At 40.3% G+C, this 25,055-nt stretch overlaps 1 protein-coding gene across 1 annotated transcript in view; it reads right to left on the bottom strand.

Annotated features, from left to right (window-relative positions):
- The window catches only part of TENM4 (teneurin transmembrane protein 4), a 589,520-nt gene that overhangs the window by 311,151 nt on the left and 253,314 nt on the right, over positions 1-25,055 (bottom strand). Inside the window, exon 5 of the mRNA XM_041483687.1 lies at positions 22,971-23,240. Coding sequence (XP_041339621.1) covers positions 22,971-23,240 — 270 coding nt within the window. The remainder of the gene's footprint in view (positions 1-22,970; positions 23,241-25,055) is intronic.

Genomic DNA, 25,055 nt, shown 5'->3' with positions numbered 1-25,055 from the left:
TGTTTTTCAGCTCTTTCTTTGTATTTATAATGACTTCTTTTCATCCTACCTTTCAAAGCCTTGACAAACACTTGCATATTTAGCTTCTCGTTGATTCTTTGGGTGTTATTAGCCCAAATTTAATACTGAATAAAATAAAATGAACTCCAGAACATTCACTAAGTCAGCTTCCCAGCTCGGATGAGACGGCAGGAGTCCTGACTCCTCGGCTGTTATTCTAACCACTAAACCACATTCCCTTCTCTTGCCTTATGTCTTCTGGGAATCATTCATCAAATAACTTTCCTGCATTTCCTTTTATTGCTTCCCAGGTAATGTTTATTGCTTTGAAAGTAACTAATCATTGGTTGGGCTGTGCTTAGATGCAATTAAAAGAATATTCCACACCCCCCTCTTAAAATGTAGAGCATCTCTGAGATTCCTAATCATCTGAGTTTTATAACTCTGTTTTATTACTTTCCAAATATACAATGCTCATAAAAAAGGTAATTGGATCTTTACAATAATGCCATTTTCTAATCTTCACCAATGAAGGAAAATTATCATCATGTAGCAGAATATTATGTTTCAATTGTTTTGCTCTCTTATCCCATGTCAAAAGTTTTGAGGGTAAATGTACGATATAATACTGAGCCATCACTGCTGAACAAAATGGTCATTAGGGGTGATGATAATTCTGTTAAACAGGGAGCATCAAGGATGAAGGGATAAGGCAAAAATATAGAGACAGGATAGCTTGAAGTAATAGACAAAAAAATACAATAGCAAGTGTTCAGTTTAAACTCTTATAATATAGGAAAACTAAGAGCCTCAGTTCCTAAAGTACACAAAATCACAGAATTATTTAGGTTGAAAAAGGCATCTAGGATCATCAAGTCCAATCATTAACCCAGCACTGCCTAGCCCACTACTGAACCACGTCTTTAAGTGCCATGTCTCCATGTCTTTTAAACACCACCAGGGACATTGACTCCACCACTTCCCTGGGCAGTCTGTTCCAATGTTTAACAATCCTTTTTTGTGGAGAAATTTTGCCTAATGTCCAATCTCAATCTCCCGTGGCAAAAATTGATGTAATTTCCTCCTATCCTCTCATCTGTTACTTGGGGGAAGAGACCAACCTCCATCTCACTACAACCTCCTTTTGGGTCCATGGCCAGGAAGCTCTGCCCCATGGAGGCACATTGGAATCCTCTACTTGCTTTAGTACTGGAGTAGTTTGAAAGTGGTTTCAAGAGCTACTAAACACAAGAAGAAACATATAACATCGGGGTGATATTTTGGCCCAAGAGTCAAAAAATGTAAGAAGCAGAACAGCAATGTGTTTACTAAAAATAATAATAATAAAAAAATTAGCTGTTTTAATGTCAGGCTTCATTCTCAATTGCTCTTATTTTCAGAGGAGCTGACAGTAAGATCGAGCCTGTAGGGGCTCAAGCTGAGGCCATTTTTAGAAATATAAAGCCCTAATGAAGCCCCTGTTGCATTTCCCTATGTGTGAGGTGGGGACAATAACCTCTTTTGCTGGCAAGTGTTGCAATTCCTTTAGGACGAGGATTGTTCCTTAATGTGAAATGAGCAGCACTTTGCCCAGCAGGGCTCTGACTTTTCGTTGAATGGCTTGAATTTGCAGCTAGGCAAAAATACACAAACTGAAAGGATAACAGTACTTGGGTAGGTTAATTTCAAGCTACTTTCAAATTTTCCTTGTCCCTGTGTTCCTGCGGTGAATGCAGAGATATCATTTCTGTCTGGGATAGTTTGCAATTAAGAAAGCTCTCTGTTCTCCTGCATGGGAAGCAAGCTTTCAAATATGGCTTGTCTGTGATCCACTCTCACTGCCACGGTCTCAGCCCTGAGAGCTGGCAGTGCATTACAACAGGGGCTCCTGGTACTTAGAAGTGACCTGCCTGACACAGCTCTCTCTGCCATGTTATCCAGGACACTGCAGGCGTTGGATGACACAGAAATTAAAGACAAATGTGGGTTGAGAGGGATGTTCAAGGTAACCAACACTACCACTCAAGTATAAGAAGTATCGTCCCATGCAAGCTGCCTCAGGACTGCCTAAAAATTGGTTATTTTCTTGTCTAATCTTCTAATCTGGAAGGATTTCCAGAACTCATTTTCTAAACAGTTAGAAAATTTCTAGTTTCCTGTTTTTGGTATATTTGTAGTCATCTGTTCTTGTGCCAGCATCATCTTTTAGCTTAAAGACCTCTGCTCCCTCCCTAGTATCTACCTGGCAGATAGAGTCTGCAATTTTATCATTTCCCTGCCCTCCTCCAACCCTTCTTGTGAGAAATGAAACCCAGATTGGCTTTGCAGTAACCCCAAGCCTCTCCGCACTGTAGCCATCCAGATTGGCAATTTTTTTGCCAAAAACTGGTTGCAGTTTAAATTTTTCTTTCTTGAATATGTTCAACAGAATATAGGTGTGAGGAGGGAGAGGAGGTAAAAAAGTGTTATAGTCAGTATTGCTGTGAAGAAAATGAAAGTCCAAAGAGAAAAAGAGATGTTGACACAAGAAGAGACTAAAGCAAGAGGAGATTTTGAGTCTCCTGATGCCAAGCCCACTACCTTCAAACACTCTTATTCATGGCATACCTCCATCATAGCAAAGGGTTATTAAGGTGTGAGACACTTGGTTCTCAAACCCAGCATTTCACCCTGTGATCTTGTAAGCCTCATTCAATTTGTTCACGAAATGAAAATCTATGAAGAAGGCTGTGCTGTCTCTGCATATTAATATCAGCAAAAACTAGAGCTTTCATTATCATCTTCCTTGCTTTTCCCCTTTGCCAAAAAGGCAGTTTGAAGGTTACACTTAAGGTCAGCCGCCATCCACATTTATTGGTTTATTCCCAGATTTTGAGTTATTGATATTGAGCTTGTCCAGGAAATCAGTGCAGTACAACATAAGACTCATTGATAGCCTGCTGCTCTTTATGCATTTTAAAAAGATAACCTTACAGAGTAAAATAAATTTTTAAAAGAGAACTTCAGTGTCTTCCCACTGCCATTTCAAAGCTTTGCAAATCCTTGGGCTGCTGTTTTATTTTATTTTTACATTGTCTTTCCCAAAAAGCTGTCTTAAATGGTCAAAGTATTTTTCATTCTTTCTTCTTTTCTTTTTTTTTCTTCATTTCTCCTGAAGATGAAACAAATGTCCACTGTACAGATATTCAGATAATTGACCCACTTGGATTTGTTCCCTGCATATTGCTAGACTGTCTTTTAGCTTGCTGGGCCCCAGGAATGAAAACAGAATCATGGGCTCGTAGTATCAGCAGGGCTGTGACCTCTGTCTGAGTGCTGCTTCCCCCAGCCATCTCACTGGTGGTCTCTGTTTCTTGCCTTTTCCTTGAAATTCACTTGAGGAACACAAGTATGTCCCTGTACTTTGTTTTTCAGAACACCCACAAATTCACCAATGTTTTGCTTTTCATGCTCCTGCCTGCCCATTCTGCCTTCTGCATGTGTGTTTGGTTGCTGTGCAGCTCCCCTCCCTTTCCTGCCCTAATGCTGTTATAGGATATTGCTGTTTGCTAAGAAATGAAAGATGATATTTAAAAGGATGCTAGTACTAGGTTGACTGCTGTTGAATTTCAGAGTCACTGGTACAAATACTGAATTGCATTACTTTCATGGTAACGCTCTCCCCAAAGGATTCTCCTCTTGCCTCATATGCACAGTCCCTGGTCAGTTCAGATCTGATTGCTCATCTATTAGATGTAATAATAGTATCATGCTGTAGCTCTACAGTGCCTTTCATCTCATGTGTTTTGCAGAGTCTGGGCAGCTGTTGTAGAGAAACAGGTGGAAAGCTGAGTGTGGAGGCTCTTTCTGAAGTAATTTCAGTTGACATATATTTAGTGAACCCATCCTGCTTATAAAGAGGTACAGTGTGTACTATTTAAGTGTATGTATACACACAGCTAATTCAAATGACAGCACTGCCACCAGTGGCCAGCTGGGACAGTTCTCTTTCCACAGTGCCTTTCTTCATCACCCCCGCACCTTCCCAGGCTGGTCACCAAGGAGTACTCACCACCACTGCTGTTTCAGAACATTATTTTCGTAGTCTCATGATGACTAGGGGCATCTGTCTGCACACAACCTGGAAATTTGGCAGTGTTTTATGAAGTTGACACTTCTCTATCTGCTCTGATGTATTGTCAGCAAACCAAGTTCATGTCATAGGAGGAAGGATCCTATTTGCCCAGAAATAAGTTGCAAATCTGGCAACTGCAATAGCCATATTACTGGAAGTGTAAAAGAAGATGGAAACCAGAGCAAAAAGGGATGTGAGTTTGGAAGGTAAAATGGTAACTCAGACAAGTACCTAGAAAGTCCGAATGTATCTGCTTTGCTTAGCACAGCTGAACTTGGGACACCTCTGGGAACTGGGCCAAAACACACTCACACACACACACACACACATGATATAGCACAGTGTCCTACCAGGATATTATCTGAGACCTTTGAAGCAATACTAACTGATCTGGGCACTATGTGTGTCTGTTACTGAACAGCTCTGGTGACACCGGAGTAAGCTCAGGGGCACTGGGTGAAACAGCTCTCTAGCCCAGGACCAAAGCCCCAAGCAGATCTTTGATTTTCTCAAACCCAAAAAAGCAAGCTGTTGGGCTAGGAGACAGATCCTGAAGCCTGATGAGCAAGAAGGGGAATTCAGCTGAAACTATCACAGCAATGAACAACTGTATGAGGAAGAAGGTTGGCTTTTTCAGTGCTGAGGTCATACCAACACAGTCCCCAGTATAGAGACAATGGTCTCCATGGACTGTAATTTCTTCTTCAGGTAGAGGAATCACCTATATTGGACTAGTTTGTGATCCATTAGTAAGAACTGAATCTTGGTGAGCCATTGCTGCTAGCATTCTGCACTGAGATGGGTGCAAGTGGCTCAGATGTGCAGGCCAAAGGGAAAGAGCAAGAGAAAGTGAGAATGGTGGTGACTTTGCCACACACTGAATGACAAATTCATGTTTTCTAAAAACAGTAACTTGCCTTTGTCACAACACTGAACTGCACTGCAAATTCAGATTTGCTTGTAAATCTCCTCTTGGTCAGGCACCAAACCTGATTCCAACATGGCAATGCAATAAATTGGAAGTGATCTGCTCAGAATTATATGTGGGATGAAACCCAGAGCAGCATTACAGACCAAATTCTGACATTGTCCATTTGTGCCTCTCAAGTAATGTGTATCATCCCATACCTTCCCACAATTCCCTCTGTATCCCCAGAAAGAACAGACATTTCTTTTACTGTTTCTTTAAGAATTTAGGGTGAATATCAGTTCTGTGGTAGTGATAAAACTCGAAAGACTTTCCTCTGGTTTTCCTGAAGCCATGCATATATGATGAACATGTCAGCATGGGCATCATGATACAAGGTATTTTACAGTAGTACTACTCTTACTCCAGCTCAACTACTTCCAGTTGAAATACAGTTCTTCAGTGGAGACAGATGCCAAGAGCAAAAGACCCTTCTGTTGTGTGTGGGGGGGTGACCAGCGTGACTGTATATTCATGGAAACAGATGGAACAGTTTATACTACAGTACTCATGCATATTTGGTTTGTATTTGAATGAAGACTAACAGATGCAATGTGCTATTTTATTTTTTAGGAAATATATGATTAGATATGGTTAATTTGCAGAGGGTAATGAGCTACATGCCCTTATTAAAAAGTCATATATTTATATACATTTCTAGCAGAAACATCTTCCTCTTGAAAAAGGGAGCTGTCTGTTAAAAACAGAAAAGATGACCTTTTCTAACTGATACCTCACTTGTGTACCTGCTCCTTCTTTACAGCTTCTTAAGATGTTTATTAAGAAATTGAGACAGGAGGATACTAATGACTGAATTGTGATCCTCCAGAAATTTGTTCTCTGCATCTGGTTAGATTGTTTTCATATGTATATACCTCACATATGGCTCTCTCAACTGCCTGAAAGGAGGTTGTAGCAAGGTTGGAGTCAGCTTGTTTTTCCAGGTAGTAAGAAACAGGACAACAGGAAATGGCCTCAAGTTGCACAGGGGGTTTAGACTGAATATTAGGGAAAGCTTCTTGACCAACAGGGCTGTCAGGCATCGGAACAGGCTGCCCAGGGCAGTCAGCAGTGGAGTCACCATCCCAGAAGTGATTTAAAAGATGTGTGGATGTGGCACTAGGGGACACGATTTAATGGTGGGCTTGCCAGTGCTCCATTAATGATTGAACTCAATGACCTTAGTGGGCTTTTCCATTCCAAACTATTTTATGATTATATACCTAAATAATGTTATTTGGTTTTGAGCACATCTCTAGGAAAACTGCATTTCATTCTCATGTTGACAAGGTCTTCAACATCTTGAACTTGACTGACCTTGATATTTTAATGATCATATAATGAGACATCAAGTGAAATATTACTAGGTGAGCTGTTGCTTACTTGGGCATTAAGCAATTAATATCCACTTTGGAGTACTTTTTACCTTTGTGAAAAAGAGAATTGATATGCAGATACTTTCCTCCTGAATTTAATAAATAATACCATGTCCTAAGGCAAGAGAGCTTTTTTTTTTAGTCCCGTAAATTCAGTGGACTGACCATGCTAGAGGTGTATACCATAATTGCTTGAGTGTTTCAGAGCACTGGAGTCAGTAGTGGCAGATCAATTCCTATACCCTGAAGATCTCAGTAACATTCTGGGTAGACTCAGGGGACTGAGTGTCAGAGTCTTGGGGTCTAGTCCCAGTCTTGCCAATGACAGAGAATGCAACATCAGGCAGATACAATTAACACGGATGGAAATACATCCCAAGGAATCACCTTGCCTTGCAGCTGCCCATGCACATACACTCTGCAGGCTTGCACATCATCAATTTGCAGACTAGTACACTGCTATTTTACAGCAGTGTCATGAGGTTTACTTCCTTTTCCTTTTAGCAACAGGGAGTTATTAGTCTAGGATGTGTTTGTCTGTAGTGTTGAGGATGGTAGCCAGTTGTTTCAGTGCTAACTATACAATGCTGATGAGAAAGACACCTTAGTACAAAACCTGGGTCACCCTTTCCATTAAAGCACTCTAAGATTTTTAATATCCCTGCAGAGCAGATGAAATCAAAGTCTTCTTCAAAGCAATGACCCACAGTGCCACATGGCTGTGTTTTTCTGTCCTAGTGTGATGAAAAGCCAAGCAGACCAGGCTGATGAGTTCAGTCCAGTGGGAGTGTGAGTTTCCCAACATCTGGCCCAGGTTTTACTGATGTTGCTCAGCCACAGGAACAGCCCTCACACGACTTTATTAAGCAGAAGCAACATGGCTTTTTTCATGTTGTGTATTATCAGATCAGGTCTATCTCAAATAAATCAGCCCACATTGTCATCTCCTTCCACCCACTTTTTGTATAAAACTTCCCTCAGCCAAGCTTACATGCATTGAATTTTCACAATGGGTCATTTGCCAAAAAAAAAAAAAAAAAAAAAAAAGGGACAAGACTTGGCCTTTATTTGAGAGATAGCTTCCTTTGTAGCATTGGGAAAGGAGGAAGGATTGTGATAAACATCATTACTAGCAAGTAATTTTTCCTTTTCTGATGCAGCTCTACAGTGAGTTTGTTATCTGCCTGCATGAAAGATCTTTTCAAGATGTTTCTAGTCCCCAAGGAAGTGAGAGACTAACAGAGTCTTCCAAATGATAATAAAAGAGGGATGTCAGGAGGGAGAAGATGTCTCTCTTGTTCCTCTAACACTTGACAAAGCACTTTGCCCCCCTTCCCAGCACTAGTTTCCTAAGCAGTTTGGGAGGGAAATGAGCTTGCTTGCAGATATTTTTTGTTCTTTAGCTAAAGAAACAAATGCATTCACTGAATATAGCTCTGCCAAGAAAATAAGAACATGGGCAGGACTTTGAATGGAGTCACTGATGGGAATGAAGGAGAGGAACAGTTTGCTGTTTGAATTGCTCATCAGGAAGAAATAAAGGTGAAGAAAGGGAGGGAGGAAATGGAGCTGTTTGAGTGAGGATGCTGAATGCAAAATCTGAGTGGAAGAAATAGTAAATGCTGAGAAGAAGCTGGATGAGCCTGAGTCATGCAACAGATTTTTTTTTCCCCCCGAAGCTGTGTGAAGCAGACGATGCAACCATCCACCTCAGAAACCTTTCATGCAATCATTGTAGGAAAAATGACCCTGGGGCAAGGTCATGTCTTCAACAGGTGGACAAAACCAGCTCTTCTGTCCTTCTCTCTCTTGCCCTAGTGGGCTGGGATCTCAATGGTTTTGAGTGGCATCTCAGAGATTTTACTGCACATCATGATAAGGGGAGATACTGCCTGCCTCCTAACTCCCTAACTGCAGGGATACATAGATCCTCAAAAAATCCTAATTTTTGCTCTTTTCATACCAACTTTCCTAGCACAGTGATATTTTCAAAATACTCTCTGCTAGTGACCTTCTGAATTCTCTGTAATTTATAACACTCTTATTTTAAAATATTAGAAACTAGAGTAACTAACCAGTTTTCAGACAGTATTTTTGCAAGGGAAGGTATGTCTGCGTATTTCCAAAAACTTGCAAGTAAAGAATCTGATAATTATTTTTCATCCTAGTCTGGAATGCTATTCATAGGCTTATCTAGACTTGAAAATGTACTAATATAATTATTCTTGGAAAATTATTTGGAATTATTCATTTCAAAGTAATTCTCTATGTGGAATCAGAATGATCAGATACTTGTGCCAAAGGAAACGATGAAGCAATTATTTCATAAAAGGCATATTAGTACATTTCCAGTTGGAGAGAAGCTGGTATAAACAGGAAAGAAGCAAATCCTATTGTCTCCCTCATTCCTTACAGCCTTGTTTTACAGTCCAATAGGCAATAATGAGGCTGTAGATCTATGTCATCTTCTTAGAATCCAAAAGGCTTTACAGAGTCTGGATGAATTGTTGGATGAATTTCAACACCCTGTTCAAGTCCAAGGAGGAAATAAGCTCTTCCAGAAATTCACCAATCTTCCTTTTTCTTCTTTGAATCTGGCTGTATCTCAAAGGAACCTTATGGACCATCTGTCCCTCCTATCCTCTCAACCCCCACATGCCACTATCGATAAGACATCAATCTGTGAAGCAGCTCTGGGAGAGATTTTTTAGTAGTTTCTCCAGGAAAGCATCCGACTGATTCCTCTGCAGAATCTATCTGCTCTCTGTGCCTGCTGGGGAAAAGGGGTATTGACCTCTCCCCATCTCTAATCTGGTCTGGACATTCTTCTCTTGAAGGATGCAAATATATTGGCAAGAACTTTAGACAAAGCCAAGAATGAATTAACCAAATCCAATTCAGGAAGGACATTGATAAACAGTGCATGGCTCATGAGAGCATTAAAGGTTTGGAAAACATTACTTACAGTGAGAAACTCCAGAAGAAAAGAACTAAGAGAATGTTAAGGACTAAGTTCATCACTGTCTATGGGGAAATTAATCTATTGGAATACCGTTCAGGGGCAGTAATAGATATTCTGGGTCTACAGTGTCTTTGGGAACCCTTCCTGAACTTCTCTTACTTTTTGTGTTTATGTGGGACTAACCATAATCTGATGCAGACAATGCAAAACACGGGTGCCAATGACTGAGATAAAAATTATTGGGGGCTGCATTTGCTTCAGAGTCCAGACTGTGGCTCTTTCTACAGGTCTTAAAAAGTCTTCTGTTGTGAGGCGGTAAAATATCTCCCTAGAAAAAAGCACTATTACCTTCCAAAATATTCCTTTGGGAACTGGTCTCCTCCTTAGTCATGCAGCTTACAGAGAGAAATTGTCTGAACTCTTCTGTTTAAGTTTGCCTCTAGATATCCACTAAAATGCTGAGAAGCATTGACTTGAGTTTCAGAACTTACGGCCTCAATATTTACCCTTCTAGCCGCAGTTCTCTATCCAACAATCCAACAATTAACATGGCAATATTTTTTTTTCCTGTCAGAACTTTGATAATTTTTGACCAAATAATGAGAGGGTTTATCCATTTGCATTGAAGGGATAACACTGTCCACTGATGTTTCTCCAGGATTCTGCTTCAATTCACACAAATCACAAGGTCTAACAGCTCACACATATGACCACCCCATTGAAGGGAGCTATGAAAATATCCCATTCAGCCTTAGGACCCATGGAGATTTTGTGAGTTGATCTCTGCTTTCTGCTTGCTTCATTCACAGAAGGAAAATGACCAAAGAGGACAAATTTGTTCCGATTTGAGAACAGCCAGCATACCACTGGAAGTGGTAGGTCCTGTGCAGGTAGAATGGCAAGGACTCCTGTCATGGGGAATCACACTTGATGGACAGTCAACAGCCAGAAATATTCAGGGGATGTTGAGGGACACCGTGACCTGACAAAGACATGGAGAGCACATTCCCCCTGCTGTGTGCCACAGCAAGTCTAGTTTAGGCACATACACATAATTTACAAATACATACATCTTTTTTCTATTTGCAGAAATGTTTAAGTGAACCTTTACCAACCTAACCATTTTTATCCACCAAACTTCTAACATGCTTCTCTACAGCTCCATCAGGTAACATTCCTCTAAGCCCTTTCCTTATTCTCCTTTGTAGACTGATTCTGTGGCAGAATTTCTACTTTCCTGACACCTGGAGTAAATATCTGTAATACTCAAAGTCACTACCTTTCTTTTCCTGAGAACTGAGGCAGGATTAACACTTCCTCAAACTTCTGCAAACATGGCACTCATTTCATGGCAGTTCCCCAATATATGACAGGTCAAATCACCAGTCTGGGTAACAGGCTTCTTTAAGGACAACTAAGAATGCATCCAGCAAATTGCACATGTTCCAGAGGGAACACCTTGTATTAAATGCCAAGGAGGAGTAGAACCAGTTACAGGTAAAGTTTGCTTTGTTGAGCACTAATGAAACTAATGGGGTATGTTTATGTCACACCCTTCCTTCCAAATGATCAAGTGCTTTGCAAGCCTTAATCATTTCACCCATCACTGAACTGCAGACTCCTCTGGGGTGGAACATTAACAGCTGCTTGGTAGAGCACAGCAGCAAGCCAGAACAATTAATGAAGGAGAAACACCCCTTCCAACTACAGGAGCAAAGGGAATTTTGTTAAGTGGAATGTAATTATCCAAAGCAGAGAGAGGGAGACATTTCCCTTCATACTCTAATCTGGGGTTACAGCTGCTTTTCTGTCCCTGTGTTACTGGGAAGTCGGCATCCTAGCCTGACTCTGAGGTTGCAGTGCTCCGTTCTAAAAAAGGAGAAAAACTCCCAAAGGAAAAGCATCTTGAATTTTTTTTTTTTTTTTGGTGGAATACCAGATTCCCACTCCTTCAGATGAGGATTACTATTTGCCTTCTTCAAACACCTAAACCAAATCCAAAGTAGCAGCAAACTAAGAAAGTGGTTGGAGATAAAGGCTCAGTACATAAATGTTCCATACAAGCAACATGACTCTCCCTCAGCTATAAAATCTGCACATTATACAAGTGGGAGAAATCATTGTCTCTGAACTATTTGTGGCAGGGTGGCCTCATTTAAATTATAATCATGGTTTAAACCAGGAATCAGAGAATCTTGATTTAAATAATCAGGTTTAATCTTGTTTTGCATGTGTGCTTTTCAGTTATTTTCTTTTAAAACTGGTTGATTCTCACTGATTGGTATAATTTGCTGCTTCTTTATGCTAAATCAAAAAGTATCCTATATCTATACATATTTATTTCAGCAATTATATAGTTTAGCATGCATTTATTCAGATTCCTACTTTTTTACATTTTTTATGAAGAGAAAGTGGTGAACAACAGATTTCTTATTCAGTAAATGATTACTGGATTTTTTAGTATTTTTTGTTGTCTTACATTTATTTGAAATTCATGTCAAAATTGCATTTAAATGGAAACTGGAATATGGTCATAACTTCAACCCCTCCTCTCAAACTAAGGGTAATAAAAGTACCTCACCATGCTGGAGATCGAGAAGAAAATAAGTCTTGCACAGAAAATGCACTGGTGAGAACAAAGGCAGTGACCATTCTTGCTGGAGAGCTGGAGCATGGTTGCATTTCCAAGAGAGATTGGCAATGCTCCTTCCTTGCTGGCAACGCTGGTTTAAATAGCCCCAGATATTTTTGTGATGCCACTCTCAGTCACTGGCCCTTATTTGACGCAAATCAGGAGGTTCTTCTGTTGGGTGGGATTTCTGCTGCTCTAACCGGCATCTAACTGATCTCTCTGGCATGGGAGCTGAGTGGAAATTGTGACGTCAAGAGCTCTGTGTGCTGGCACCCTTGAGAAAAGCCTTTGAAACACATGGTTTTGGGGGATAAGTCAGAGCTGGACTCCATGAGCAGTTGCACTATCATGACCATAGGGATGGAGAACTCATGAAAGGACATGGGGATGGGTACCCAGGGTGGCAACCTATTAAACCAGTTGGTGCCCCAGATGTAATCATAAAATCACAAAATGATTTCAGTTAGAAGGGACCTTACAAATCATGGAGTTCCAGCCCCTTGCCATGGTCAGGGACACTTCCTACTGGACCAAGAGTTTTAGAATCCCATCTAACCACGTCTTGAACACTTCCTGGGATGGGTCATCCAGAACTTCCCTGGGCAATCTGTGGCAGTGCCTCAGCATCCCCACAGTAAAGTCTTTATATCATCTAATCTATATCTCTTGTTAGTTTAAAACCATTCCCCTTTTCCTGTCACTATCTGCCTGTGTAAAAAGCAGTGAATTATTGTTTTCTTTTTATATACATGACTCAGTAAGATCTTTGCTGTGGCAGAGAAAACTAAACAACAACCTGTCAAGAGCATATAATTAAAGTTTTTAGGGGCAGTCCAAAGAAACACTGAAAACTTTGCAGAATTAGGGCAGTAATACATTTTCAATCAGTGCCCTTGATTGAATAAAGTTGCTAAAAGTTAATCAAAATCCTCTGAGAAATAAAACAATGAGATTTTAATGAATAAATTCTCATGGCAGAAACTATGCTTTCCTTTATTTGGAGCTCAGTGTGCACCTCTGGGCATGGGTAAACCAAAAATAACATGCTCTTTCACTTTCTTCTGCTTATAGATGGAGACACATCTTCACTGAAAGAAACAAAGCCAGATATCTCAAGGGGCATTGTCGGAGACTGAACCAGATGTGGACTAACACTGTGTGCTGAACTCAGAAGCAAATTTAGTGGCCCAAATGGGAATTCAGAAATACAGACATGAGCATCTGGAAATGCCCAGCTGGGAAGAACACCTGAAGAGGCAATAGTGGGTATTGAAAGCCAGGTGCACCAGGCTTTCTTCCCAATTTCTTCTACTCTTCAGGGAGTAATGTATGTCTTTGAAAGGCTGGGATGGTGAATGGACATGTCCTACCCATTGCAGCTCAATGTGACCCATAGAGATCGAGGATGAAGGAAAAAAATGGAGAAAAGACAATTGGGAAACAAGCTTTGCTTCCTGCTGCATGCTTAACCAGCTGGTTAACTCTGGAGGCAGGAGTCTGTGGGCCACACAAGGTAGATATCCAGCCATTTTGACTTCTCAACCATCACCCCATCCTTGTTGATGAAACATTTACTATCTCCTCTAATTCTTGGCTTTTCTCCATGTTACTTCTCTTTCATCTATCCCAGAGGGATCAATCGTTTGCCTAGAATACAGTTTAGGTCAGGCCCTAAAAATAAAATCTGCTCTGAGTGATCATTGAGCTGCAGGTCCACCCTGACTCCAGTACTGATGTCCAGTGTCATGCCAGCTTTGATGGCCCTCAGTGTCCTGAACATAATCCTCAGTCCATGGCAGCAGCCATTCCTGATTGGCAATGATGCACAAATCCCACCCCAAAACCAGGCTGGAAGCAAAGCTACTATCAAAAGAATAACAGGTTTCATGCTGCTGAACACAGGTTTATTCCCCTTGGGGTGTATCACACCACAAGAAATTATTTATGGCACTCAGAAAGAGTGTAAAAAATGCATAGATTTGCTTCCAAAATACTTGGCAGCTTGCCTGCAATATTAATAAATGCAATTATTTTCCTTAAAAAAATCACCATGACAAGGCAGTTTGAAGTGGCAAAAGAAAGGACAAAAATTTATCATAGAACTACAAAGAACAGTAAATTCTCACCTGTTGATGTTGTTTCTACATGCCCTCTTCCCCAATATTAAGGCTAATAATGAGTTTTTAGAGTTCTAGGCTTTTTTCCCTACCTCATGGCTTAACTATCATCACAATAACAACAGAAAACCTACACACTAACCTATATTGAACTGCAGTTCTTTACAGCAGAATAATATTGTGAAGGACTTAAATGTCAGCATCCTTTCACATGCTGCAGTAATGCAGAAAGTACATTCTCTACGAGACACATCATACAGGAATAAAATTAACAAAAAAAAAAAAAAAACCCAAAAAACCAAAAACAAACAAACAAACAAAAAAAGACAATGGAAAGACCTCTTTTCCTCTGCGGACAAAGATGACAGCAATGAGATAAATTAGCCCTAGATATCAGTGGGGATTCCTTCATTGTGAAACAAAATCAAGATACTGAGTGCTAATGCTGCACTTGAGGTACCAAACTCAGATTAATCAGGTGCCTTTGCCTCTTAAATGGGAACCAAAGATGCTGCTGGTTCCCTTTGTGGTGCTACCAAAGGGACAATCGACTCTCAGGTGGGTTGAATCCTGTCTGAGAGGCAGTGACATCCTCATTTTGAAAGGCTGTTTTACACCCAGCGATCAGGGAGCTGGTTGAATGTGGAGGGAGATAAGGGTTTGTGGTCCTAAACCCTATCAATTCACTGTCCCATCCAGGTAAAAAAGCTTTCTCTAAGATTCTTGTGAAGGAGTGAGGTAGTGACTCACCTATTCACTTTCAAGAAGTATCTCAGGACTAACATCTAAAAAGGACAAAAAAGATAAGAGGATAGAAAATATGAGGGATCTATCATCAAGAATGTCAGTGATTAGAAAGTTGGACCAAAAGTAAAGAAGATGTAACAGCCTTCAAGGGAGCCATTTTTCATTGGAAAATGTAGCATTTGATGGTCATACAGTTAAAAGTCTCCTTTTTAGGACTAACGTTCTTCATAGGAATATTAGTATCTTTACAGCTGGAGAGCCTGAAGGCATATTTCTTCCCCTGACCTTCTCATTTTAAGCGATCACCAAATCTCTTAATATCTCTGTAAGGTGGCTTCAGTAAATTGCTATATCCCAACAACATCCATACACTGTTAAAATGGGGATTTTTGGCAAATTCTACCTGGAAAGGGGCAGTGTGAGAGTTTTGAGAAGCTGAAATAAGGAAGGGTATCAGTGAAAATTCCCTTCTGGATGCACTACTACTTTATGTAGTTCTTCACTAACTTCTGCAATCAATGATGGATCTTTAGTGGTAAGGGTTCTGGCTAATTTTTTATTCCAGGCTGAAATATGTTGTTAATATTAAAGTTACAACTGATGGGAGACAAGTGAAAGATGACAGACAGCACATGTCTGATCTTGCCTGGGTAGTTCTAATTTATTATTGTTTTCCCTTACTAAAAAGTTGCAAGGGAAACTTAATAAAGTTTCATAGTATATTCTTTTTAAATTATTACTTATTTTGAAAAATGTTTTGTTTTTAAAAAAATTTCCTTTCTGAATTCTCCAGAATATGAGTATCACATTTTTGCCTACATGGTTTGCAGAAGAAGCATGTCTGAAGCACACACTCATTTACTGGAAGTACTTTATAATGCACTGTTTAATTCAGAGGAAAAAATAAAGAGATGATGTTGCTGCAACCACGGTAACAATATTAACAATGGAGTGGATGAAGCCTGAAAGGAAATTACTCAGCAAAACACGGTAATAAAAAGAAATGTCACCATGGATTATCAACTGGGGTATTAACAAATAATTTGTAATGCAGAGATTACACAGTAATTCTGGCACTGCTAATTGCACTGATATTTTGAACTGTACTTTGGGCCACTGATATGGGTCAACATGATTTGGGAAACAGGAAGGTGAATGCAATGAAAACTGAGTAAAAATCCTTCCTCTGCAGAGAGTCAGAGCTATTAAGGAGCTACCTTGCACGGTACCCAGTTGCAAATATAGACAACATCAGGAGAAGAGCTCTCAACAACCAAAGAGAATAAGGAAAACATACAGAAATAATTCTGTTTGTCTAAAGCTCTCTTAGCTGTTGTAAAAAGACTCTGAGGAGAAAATGATTTGAAAAAGCTGATGAAATGTGGCTTGATCATTGGAACAGCTTTCTGATTCCGTAAGAGGCCAAAATGGCTATCGGAAAACTAGCAGTGAGCAGCATATTGTGGTGTATTTAACCAAAAGTATTGGGATTTACACCACTCGGGCATGCTGTTTTCAAAAAAAAAAGACTGTGATCACCATGTACCTAGGATCTAGTGTAACACTGTTGATGGCAACAGGAGCCTTCAAAGGCTTTAGTGAGTTCTGTATCAGTCACCACTGAATAAATGAAAGCATCAGTAATATTAATTAACTACCCCAGAGAATAAAATTGCAGCATTTCTTTGGGGTTCCTTGTTTGAAATACTTGTCTTGAATGATTTCCTGTTTTAATGTACCTCCGTGTTTATAATATATTCCATAAGCATTCAGTTCTGTTGAGTCCCAAAACCCTACGCAGTTTCTTAAGCACTCTTTCCAGGAACAGTAATGGCTTAAGCAGTGGAAGCAGAGAATGTGGTGGTTACTGCAAGAAATGCTCTGTAAATCAGGAATTATATCAATTAACATGGCTAAGAGTTGAGTCTGGGATAGTAGAGGAGGCAGAGCTATCATGTGAGCTTTAAAGCTCCTGATGGCCACAGTGCTTCAGTTTTACAACAGCCTATGAGAATTTTTCACAAAGGCAATTTATTTGATGAGAAAGCAAAAATTACCTGTAACATATCTACTATCTTTCTGGTTAAGTTGGTAAGGCTTGGAGTGCATGTTTAGGTATTGAGCTGGTTGTTGCTTGACAGTTTTAAATGCATTCATTTAAATGCATTCCAGAACAGTAGTGACTAAAGGAAAAAATTCACAGAATGGTTTGGGTTGGAAGGAACCTTAAAGGCCACCTGGTTCCAACCCCTGGGTTGCCCTGGGAAGGCAGGGACACCTTATACTAGACCAGGTTGCTCACAGCCACATCCAGGCTGGCCATGAACAATTCCAGGGATCGGACAGAAGGGGAAATTACTCCTTTTTGTAGGATGTGGGTCCAAAGTTCTTTTAAACCTTTTTACCAGTAAATATCTGTATTATTATAGTCACTGTATTACTTTTGACACTGACTAGTGCTTTCAGAGGTGAAGCTAAAGATAAATGAACCCTGAGATGAAACTGTTCTTCCTAAACAGAAATGATCCACAGATGTGTGGTTGAAGTGTTAGGGTGATCAAACCTATATCCAATTCGTCATTAAATGGGTGATTGGAGTCCAGCACTAACCCCTTTTGCAATCATAGAAGGCATGCAGAAGTTTTTGCAGGATGATGTTTCTCACATGGTTTTGAATTGTGAAAAGAAGTTGTACAGGGCAATTTGACAGAAAAGGTCCTGCAGCTTGAATTTTGGCTTCCTGGGTGGTTAGATCTGGAATTTTAGTTCATGTCTACTGATCTCTCAGTGTCGTGAAGTCACACTTCAGCTACACTTCTGCTGCAAGAATTTCTTTACATGATAGATCACAGTTGAGCATCTTCAACACAGCTGAACTGTCTTGAGCCATCTGATGCTAATCATCCTTTCTGTAAGGTCCTTTGGCCCTTTGATACTGCCCACATTCTTCCAAGGAAGAGATGATGACAGAGAGAAACATCACACCACTCCTTACAGCATTAATCATGGCTGACTTGTCCTGCTAAGGAAAAAAAACCTACTTCCTCTGTCTCTTGTTCCTTCTCATATTTAACCAACTACTTGCCTTGGTGGATATGAACACTGAACCCAGATAACAAATAAAGTAAATCCTTAGTTTGGAATAGTTTGGAATGGCTTCTTTGGAATAGCTGAAAGTAAAGCTGTACTGTTTATTTGTTTGTTTTTAAAGAGCTGCAACTCCACTCTCACAAAGACCAATTTTAAAAATGCTGTTGACCCAGGTGTATGGTAACCCTGTAATGATTGTACTGAGTAAACCAGTAAGTTCATTATCACACTGAAGGTAGAGGAAAAAGTAGTTCGGTTTTGTTGGTGGTGGTGGGGTTTTTTGTTTTTCTTTTTTTTTTCCCTTTTTTTTCCCCTTCTTTTTGTTTTGGTGGGGTTTTCTTGGTTTTTTTTGGGTTTTGTTTGTTTGTTTTGTTTTGGTTTTTTTTTTTTTTTTTTTTTTTTTGGGTTTTTTTTTTTTTTTTTTTTTTGGGTTTTTTTTTTTTTTTTGTTTGTTTTGGTTTTTTTTGTTTTTTTTTTGTTTTGGTGGGTAGGGACTTTGTATTGGAATATCTATGCATTTTCTGCCCATCTCTCAAGTTCAAATCTGTCTAGGGATTACCAGCATGATTCATAACATTTTGGGTGGATCTGGGTTAAGATCTCCATTACAGACCGAAAGGAAATAGACACAGCCCAGTTCATGGGTGCTTGCACACAAACACCGTCCATGTCCACATATGTTAGGAGTCCCCTAGTCAGTACAAAAGCCCAGCCTGAATAGTCCTGCACAGCCCCGGAGGAATAAGGCACAGCAGTGCTGCAAGAATTGGAACTGGAGAAAGAGGGATGCTTGAGAGATCCGCATGGAAAGCCACTCTGACCGAGACAGCATCTAGTCTAGAGCTTTCTCAGCAGATCTTTGTCTAGTTCACACTGAAAAACTTTACGCACTGGAGTTCCTCTGACTCCTTTGATCTCCTTCAGTGCCAAACTGCCTTCAAATTGTTTATGAGGAGACTCTTGATGCTGTCTTTCAACTGTTTTTGCTATGGGAAATGTTCAGAAGATGGAGTCAGACTGTTCTTGGAGATGCCCAGTGGGAGCAATGGACATGAGTTGCAGTTGAAATCCATACCAGCTCTTAGAAGAAGAGTTGTTCACAGCAAACATGGTCACCTGCAGAACCAGGATATAGAGGCTGTGGCCTCTCCATTCTGATAGATACTCAAATTGTAACTGAAAAAAGCCCTGAGTGACCCAACCTGACCTCCAACTTAGTCCTGCTTTAAGCAGGAGAGGGACCAGAGCCTTTCAGCAATGCCTTTCAGTATAAATTATCCTGTGGTACTGTATTTTTATGATGATGTTCTTATGATTAGAAGGTTTTTGGGTTGGTTTTTTGTTTTTTAGTTTTTGGGTTTTTTTATATGTGACTGAATTGCTGGAAAATAAGCCAATTTCTGGAAGACCATTACCTCGTTCTTCTTCAGTGTGCTCTTCTCTATGGTAAACAATTGCTGGCTCAGTACAAATCCTGTTTGGGGTTAGCTAAGGTACCGCCAGGAAACTCCAGGCTTCAGTCCAAATGACCACTTCAGGAACTTCTTTTGCTTGAATCAGTCCTGCTGAGAAATAGTGCCATCTACTATAGGAAAGAAGTTCTCCTAAAATCTCCTAGACTTCCAGGAACCAGATGCCCTCTGTGCTTGGTTCTGAACTATTAATGTGAGTTCACAGTTCCAGTTCAGATCATGATCATGCTGCAGAAAACCCTCGAGCCTTATAAAGTGCATGCTACAGTAGCAATACAGAATGATGGCACTGTCCCCAGGCAAGATGCAGCAACTTGAGCTGTGCCTCTGTCTCCTCACTGTGCAAAGTGACTATCCAGGTCAAGTGAAATGCACTGTCCACTGGAGGGGAAGCCATCGTGGCTTTTTCAGTGTGCAGGATGTGAGCTCAGGGCAACACCAGAGTTATAACTCAACTCTTTAGTGAAAACAAACTCTTAACTTAGCAAAAGCATTCGTCCTCCTAGAAGCATTCAATCTAATGAAGGTGTCCCTACTCAGGGCAGAGGCTTGGAACTAGATGTTTTTTAAGATCTCTTCCAACCCAAACCATTCTGGGATTCTGTGAAAACCTCATAACAGTTTAGAAAAAAGCTATGGATGGCTTTCCATGCCAGCTCCCTGTTCAAGTGATCTATGGCCTACAATATGCCATGAAACCAGAGTACTTCATAGGCTTCCTTAAGGACAGGGATGGACTGTGACTGTCCTTTCTGAGCAGCATATCTGTTCCTTTAAAGCATCACCACATATAAATCACTGAATATCCTGAAATAAAAACAAACCTACTTTTAAGGGAGTGAGACCTCTCCTTTTCTAGGAACACAAAAAATGTTTTGGCAGAATCATGCTTTGACAACTTTGGATTTACAAATGTCAGAAGTAAATTCTGATTATTTATTTTAGATAAATAATGAACAGCATAAAAACTGCTGACTTTGACCTTCATTGGAGAAGTTGGTTTAATGAGCCCCATAAACTCTTCTATTGATGGCAGGTTCATAAAGTCCATATTGACTTCCGCTAAAGGCTATAACTTCTATCAATACTGTCAACAATTAATATTGGCTCATAAAGGTATCCTGTAAACTGAGTCATAGCATCATGTTACTTTACATTGCCATTAGCAAAATTTCATGTCTTCTTGAAAATGTTTCTTCTATAAATCTGAGATTTCTCAAAATAGCCTGTGTGATAGCTAGCAGCCCAGAGAAACACTACTTATGTGGAGTGGGGAGGGAGGAAATGCCTTTACGTTCAGCAGAAAAAGCTTCTGAGAGGATCTCAGGCTTCATTTGCTCCTACAGCAGGTCTCAGGCTGGGAGGAGTTTGTGCACAAAGGTTTCTCACACCTTTATCTGTGCCAAGCAATTACAAAAGAAAATGCTCAAATTCTGCCTACTTAAAAGACTTTTCCCTAACCTTCTTTTCTTTCTACCTTGCAACATTTGTTTGGATATGTTTATGCCACCAGTTAACTGCAGTCCCTATATTAAAGTGAACTTTTTCTCTATTCTGGACCAGTTTTTCTGACCTGAACATGGTCTGATGTCTGTGACATCTTCCCAGGAAAGTAAGCATCAGATGAAGCTCACCACCAGCACAGTTTGGATCTTAATATTTTCTTTCAAGTTCCACCATCTCTTTTTTGTCAGTATGGACAGTACTATTACATACTGGACACCACAGCAATCTATGTTTTATTTGTGCTATACAGACTTTTGGTTTTAGTATGATACAGCCTTTCTCATCCAAAACACCCAACATCTAAGACTGCAAATGCCTAGGCTCCAAGGAAACTCCTACGTTTATACAGCACTCTATGTTCTCCACCTCTCGTTTCCCTTTTTCTAGTTGCTATGACGTGATGGTTCAACAAATGGTTAGTGTGACATTAAACTTAAGGAAAGAGGAATTGAAGGTTGTCTCCAACCTGACATGAGTCCTACACCCTCTGTGATTACTTCCAGTAAAGCCTTTCAAGGCATGTGAAGTTGCTAATGTGCTGTTTCTAATATAATTTCATTTGCAAGTGATCTGTAGGTACAAAGTTGGATTTGCAGATGTAGAGATAGCAGGGGAAAAGACTCCCACAGATAATGCAATTCTTCTCTGTTAAGACCACAGCGGGGGGGAAAAAACCCCCTAAAATTCTTTATACTGCTTTTCTTAGTAGGCATGGAAAGAAAAAAATGTATGGGATAAGATTGCAGCTGCTCATACATCACATGGAAAGCACAAAAGAGAGCCTGGAGAGGGGAGAATGGGATGGAAGTGCTTGCTTTTGGCTGTTTTCTAGCAATTTCTTGTGAGTGTGCAAAACTTTAATTGACCCTGATGATCCCTCTGATTTTTCATCAAGACACAAGGATCAGAAGGAAAACAATGTAATCTGTCACTGTGTGTCTGCTTGTAAGACACTACACTAAGAATCTTAAAAAAGTATGGTAAAGATAATTTTAAAAGATTCTTCTGTACATCCTTTGAACAGAAGGCCATTTATCTTTGAACTCTGCCTAATATATCATTATCTCCGAGTAGAAACTTAATAAGCTTCAACTGTAATTTTGTTGGAGTTAAACATAAAATCATGTGGGTGGTGTATGTCTCACTGTCATGGCTTCCAGAGGAAAACTTATCATCATTTGTCACTATAATACTGTGGCAAAAAGCATGAAAAGAACAAGTGATACAGTAATTTCACATGAGCTTTCTGTGCTGAGCACAAGTGCCCAATGACTTGTACGCAGCAGCTATATCAAGAAGCAGGCTGTGCTATAATTGAATTAAAGGTGCAAAGGCATATAGGACTGGATGAACTTCTGGGTCAAGTTGCAATTGAATCAAAGTCTCCTCTCCTTCTCCTACACTGCTTGGCAGAACTGCTGACCAAAAGGTTCGCAGACCTACAAAAGGCATGCAGGAATCCCCGCAGCTGGGGACACAAAGTTACAGAGATAAAAAAAATCTGTGACCTTCAGCTTTTATTTCACACAAAGAAAAAGGCTTCTAAAAATATTTCGCCATCGTTTTCCTTCAGAGAGCAGTCAGCCAATTTACATAAATGAAGTGGCCCCTGTCAAGGAACCAGCAAGGAAGAGAAGAAAATTATCTGCCCAGAAAATCTGAGCAAAGATAAGAGTAGCATCGGCCAGAGGAGGGGAGGTTTAAATGCCTTCCCTCTGAAAGGTTGCTGCAAAAAGCAGGGAGAGTATTACAGCTATTTAATGATCTCTGTCGCAGTGATAAATAAGTAGGAGCTTCTCCAGCAGTTCATTAACAAAGACTCTGTAGGACAGTAAAAAGGCCACGACTGGGGCTGTTAGAAGAGTGTTTTCATGGAGTCTGATAAAAAACCCCATCACTAAACCAAGGAAAATTAAGGTGGAGTAGTAGGAAGAGACATTCCTTATAGAGCTCGAGGCTGACACTTGCATGCATTGTCAACACTTACCAGTTTCAGTATTCTCATGCTCGGTGTCGGTGAGGGTGAGGTTGGAGTTGGCCCGGCTTGACAAGCAGGAGCTGCGCCCGGACTTGGTGTTGCGTCCCCAGAGCCTCACTGGGTGCTCGGGTGACATGACCACATCTGCTTCCGTGTCAGCATCCGAGCCGGCGCTGATGGAGTAGCCACAGTGAGGCAGTCCGATGTCGGTCCGGTACAAAGCCCCGTGTGTGGGTGTCACATCTTCGAGTCCCAGTTCTCGCAAAGAGAAGTTGGCTCCTGTGAGAAAAACTCATCAGCTGGGTTATTCTTTAACAGGGCACGGTGCTATATGTAGCACAAGTCAAGAGCTGAAGTGTTCATCCTCTACCTTCATGTGGGGCACAGCATCATCACAGTAACACACAGCAACATTATACCAATGATACCTTTCTTCTGTGGTCTTGCTCAGTGTGAGACCAAGAGACCACAGAATCATAGAATCATTAAGGTTTTAAGATCATCAAGTCCAACCATTACTCAGCACATCCAAGTCCACCATGAGACAATGTCTCTAAGCATCTCATCTACACTTTTTTTAATAACAATTGAAGAGATGGTGATTCCTCCACTTCTGTAGGCAGCCTGTTCCAGTCCTTGACTACTCTTCCATGGAAGAAATTTCCAATCTCAACCTCCCCTAGTGTCACTCGAGGCCATTTCCTGTTGTGTTATTGCTTGTTACTTGGGAGAAGACAACAGTCCTCACCTCACGACAACCTCTTTTCAAACATGCCAAGACTAAAAAGCAGCTGGATTCCTGCTTCTGGAACCTGACAAAAACTCAGGTCATGTTCAATGAAATCATCAAGTTTGAAAGCAAAAACGGACGTAGAAATGGTGCAATACTTTAGGAGAGGTAAAAAGTAATCTTGTGAGAAAAGCAAAATAAGGCATGCAATGATCTAAAGTCCTACCATACACCTGACAACTTCCCTACAATAGGCAATTTGAGTGAGTTCTGCTCATTGAAATCCCTGAAATTACATACTGGGGATTTAAATTTCCTTTGGCAATTTCACTTTCCCCATGCTGACCACTCACACCTTGACTCACATTTAGCTATTCATTCTGATAGAGTCGCAGCAGAGGTTATTTGGCCGCAAATAGATGCAATTGTTTAGCTGACTAAAAATATGACCTGAAAAGTGACTCTTGACTCCATGTCTAGTTACCTGCAGAGCTTCGAAATCAGACTGAATTGATGTGAATAAGGCTTCAAATATTAGTACGCTTTGTTTGGAAAGTTCCACAAAGAGGCAGGGGAGAGCAATTTTAATCCACACTTATTTATTAATGCATGCATTTACTTTTCAACCCTGAATATCTCGAAAAGATTTTGGCCACCCATGAGTGCCTTTAGCTGCACAGTGCATTTATACAGCTTAATGCACCCCTGCTTCTGTTATGCTATGCCTTGGATGGATTAAAGAACTGAGCAGTTTGCAGCTCAGGCATATTTCAACAAGATAAATCTGAATGCACGATCTCCTGGAAATTTCAGGCACAAACCTTCCTTTGAACACTGAAGTTCATAACTACTCATTATTGAAATCTGTTCATCAAGTCTGGATCTCAAGGTTGTATCCAAAACTGAATTACTGTCTTCTCCTTTCTCAAGACCCCACAACTGTGTGGGTTTCCTATTTGCTGATGTCAAATATCATATGGTAGAAAATGTGTATCCAACAGAAATAGTCAGTTTTCTACTTTTCCAGAGTATGGTTTCATACTTGTGGAAACATCCTAGCTTGTCCTTGAACCCTGATGATTGGGGAAGGTCTCTCATATTACAGCACACATGCATCAGATGACAGGTGGCCAAAAGTAGGTGCTATTTTACTACATTTTTTCATTCAGTTGACTTTATAGCTCACAGTGAACAGAGAGGAGATATCTGAATGCAAGGTAAATAGTGGGGCTAGAAAACATTTTCATTTATAGCTCAGAGAAGGAGCTGCTTGATGGCAGGAGAAAATTCTGGTTCAGCTGGTTACAGATCTGCAGATGACAACACTCCAACTGCATAAAGGATTCATGAACTTCACACCTTTT

Source organism: Pyrgilauda ruficollis, unplaced genomic scaffold, assembly GCF_017590135.1.
Source record: "Pyrgilauda ruficollis isolate IOZ18807 unplaced genomic scaffold, ASM1759013v1 scaffold60, whole genome shotgun sequence".
In the NCBI taxonomy this organism is placed as follows: Eukaryota; Metazoa; Chordata; class Aves; order Passeriformes; family Passeridae; genus Pyrgilauda; species Pyrgilauda ruficollis.
Note: the sequence above shows the minus strand (reverse complement) of the source record. Positions and strands in the feature narration are given on the sequence as shown.